At 34.6% G+C, this 3,305-nt stretch overlaps 1 protein-coding gene across 1 annotated transcript in view; it reads left to right on the top strand.

The window, feature by feature from the left end:
* The window catches only part of LOC104501422 (dystrophin-like), a gene marked incomplete at its 3' end in the record, with an annotated part of 10,504 nt that extends 7,939 nt beyond the window's left edge, over positions 1 to 2,565 (top strand). Inside the window, exons 3-4 of the mRNA XM_010145230.1 lie at positions 292 to 402; positions 2,392 to 2,565. Of these exons, the coding sequence (XP_010143532.1) occupies positions 292 to 402; positions 2,392 to 2,565 (285 nt within the window). The remainder of the gene's footprint in view (positions 1 to 291; positions 403 to 2,391) is intronic.
* Between the last annotated feature and the right edge of the window lie 740 nt (positions 2,566 to 3,305).

Here is a 3,305-nt window from a genome sequence, read left to right as displayed (position 1 = left end):
TCCCTACAATTTAATCATAATTTCCTTAGAAAGGTTATTTCATTAGTGTCACACTGTCAGAGTTATACATGTTTGAGCAGGAGAATGTGGTATTATTATGATTGAGAGAAACTAAACTGAATAATTTACAGGCTGGTGAACAAGTAATTCTTCGAATAATTTCCTCTAATGATCTGCCATATATTATAGTACTTCTGTTTAATATCTTTCAAAAACAACCATTCCAAACAATATTAACAACATAAACATTTTCTTCAAACCCTGCTGATTACTGTCTTTGTTTTTTAATAGAAAATACAATCTGAATTAACAAGCCATGAGATTGGTTTGGAAGAAATGAAGAAACGAAACCAGGGTAAAGATGCTGCCAAAAGAGTGCTTTCCCAAATTGATGTGGCACAGGTATGGGTTTTTTCCTCCATTTTTCCTTCCTCGTGCAAACAAACAGCATGAGTAGTAATATTACTGTAGTAAGAAGTGTTCTTAAGGTATCTCTTCTGTTTTAGCTGCTCCTTTCTAGACAGGAAATTCGAGTGGATAAATCATATCATCCATATCTTCTTACCGCTCATTTTTCTAGTACAGCCTTTCTATCTGCTTGACATCCATTCTAGGGTGTGCAGGGCTGATGTAACCAACTAGTAGGGATGCTATAAAAGGGGTGTTTTGAGAGTGCTGGGGTTGCAAGAAACAAAACTACAGAGAGGCTTTTTTGAACACCTTTCAAGGTATTTGAAAACATTTACATTTAAAAGCGTGTTAAAATATTTCGAAATATTCGGTAGAACTGCATTTGAAAGACAAATCTATGCTGAGCAGTCATTGTAATCATCAATTAAAAATGTTAGCTAATGTATTATTTCATCTGGCTTAATAGACGTAGAGACCTGCTTAGAAGAGGAAGAAGACGTAATTAATACTTAGGAACAATACACAATTTTACCCATTAATCTGTGATGAGTTCTTGATCGGCTGCTTTTTGTTTTGGCATTAGTGCCAAAGTTGCCTAGGCTGCGAAACGAAATGTCATAATTTGTTAAGAAAGACAGAGAATTTTGTTATAGTATCAACAGTAAAGGAGGCCTCTTTTTCTTCATCTCTGTCAAATATTTCTAGGCAACTTACCTTCTGTTTTTAATTTTTTTCTGGATAACATAAATGGCTTCTTAACAGTTAATTAATTTGAAATGAAGAAGTTGAATTTATAAAAAATGTTTTCTCTTATCTACAGGACTAACTTTTCTTTATTGAGAATATTCATGTTTCCTTATTTTTCTTCCTCCACACTAATTCACCTTCTGATGTTTTCGATGGGAGCTATGATGTTGCCCATATTTCATCAGCGAAATGTGGGCATCAGATAACTTTGTATCTCAATGTTTATAACTTCGATAGCACACAAGGGAACACTACCCTTTTTAGGTGCCTTTTCTTCTTCCTAATCCATCTTTGTGCAGATATTATTTTCTTCAAATACTCTAGGTGACCACATGCATCAGATTGTTTTGAAAAATGTCAGAAAACAGATTTTGAGAATTTGAAGATAAAAAAATCGAAAGTGTGTTTGCAGATGCTGAGTTCCTATTTAATTACTCATCCACTTGTTAGTGACATTCTTTTTTTTTTCCAACAGTAGAAAAACTTATTCTACTAGTACTTTGCTCTGTATTTCTACAAAGATATTAGTTCTTATTTAAGTGGATAATTAAAATGCCCTTTCTTTGTTTTAGTTTTAATTATTCCCCTCCCCTTGAGATAGGGATCATGTGAGCAAATAATATAATTAATGGACAAAGTATACAAATTGTGAAAATTGTGAAATCGGAAGCCATGTTTGTCATAGAATTTTCTGCCTTCAAATTACTTTCTTTTTTACTCTACATTATGCTTTTTAAAATTGAAATAGAAATCAATTTTATACTGTAAATCTCAGGTTTTGTGCTAGATCTATTTACTGCTCAGCCACTTTAATTGAGTTTCTTTGAGGGACTGAAAGACTCACTGGTCTCACCAAGAAGCAGCAACAAGGCAGAGTTGATGAGTGTTCACTCTGGAGTGTGGACGTGTTATGCTCAAGCCATTAAAGCTCTGTTCTGTCCCCACCCCCAATATTTTTCATGTTGGCGAATACAAAATCTCTCCCTTTCTTCAGCTGAGTATGTGGGCTCTTCTGCCATCGACTCTCTGCATCCTCTGCCCTGGATGCTGCAAGAAGTTTTTTCCTCCTGTGAAGACCAAGATTCTCCACTGTTGCTACTTTTCCCAGAAGTTTTAAATTCTTTAAATAAGAAACTGCTGATTGGTAATGGATTCTAAGGATTCCAAAACAGGTCTAAGACTTGTTTTTAGTGTTGATTTCACATTTACTACTCACCCATGCTTATTTTTCAGAAAAAGCTGCAGGATGTCTCCATGAAGTTTCGCTTGTTTCAGAAGCCAGCAAACTTTGAACAGCGCCTACAAGAATGTAAAAGGATTTTAGATGAAGTGAAGTTGCAGGTGCCCAAGTTGGAGATGAAGAGTGTGGAGCAGGAAGCAGTACAATCACAGCTGGATCATTGCATGGTGAATATTAAAGATGTTGTCTTTCTATTTCTTTCCTGCCTGTTCTGCCCTTCAAATTTAAAGTATTTTCAAGGATAACGTCAATATTTCTTTGGAAGATATTAGAAGAAATTCTGAGAAAGATTTAAGAGCAAAGTTATACAATGAAAGTTATAGGAACCTTTTTACTTAAAGCTCGATTTTTTTTCAAGAAAACAAGGATAAAGAGGATGATCCTTCTTGTCCTAGATTCCTTGTTTACAAATGAGGTTAAAAAGACACTGTACATTTAAAATTGTATTAAATTTCAAAGTTTCCCAGAATTTAATAACACGGTGAAATAGTTCTAACATTGTTACAAAAACTTTTTCCTTTCTATAAGTCGTTGTCTTCTTTTGTCATGACAAAGACCTCTCAGAACCATGGGAACCTAATTAAATGAGTGAAAAACTTTGAAAATATGGATTTATGTGGAGAAAACTAAAAATTACAGCATGTTGTCCTGAATTCAGGATAAGAAACAAAGTATCAGTTACAAAATTAAAAGAAAAATATTCAAATATCAAAACATTCTAATTTCAGTGAACTTTCAAACAATCATCATGACCTTTCACTATGCGAGCAGACCAGTAAGATCCCTTTCTAATTCCCCCTTCCCATCTTGCATATGAGTTTGTCTCCCTCGTTGGCTCTATTTCCCACTACATGCTATGGCCTTGGAACTCGGTGACCTAAGCAAAAGAGCTGTTGCAGTGCACAAG

Source organism: Buceros rhinoceros, unplaced genomic scaffold (assembly GCF_000710305.1).
Source record: "Buceros rhinoceros silvestris isolate BGI_N320 unplaced genomic scaffold, ASM71030v1 scaffold45071, whole genome shotgun sequence".
Classification (NCBI taxonomy): Eukaryota; Metazoa; Chordata; class Aves; order Bucerotiformes; family Bucerotidae; genus Buceros; species Buceros rhinoceros.
This window is presented reverse-complemented; position numbering and strand designations above follow the sequence as displayed.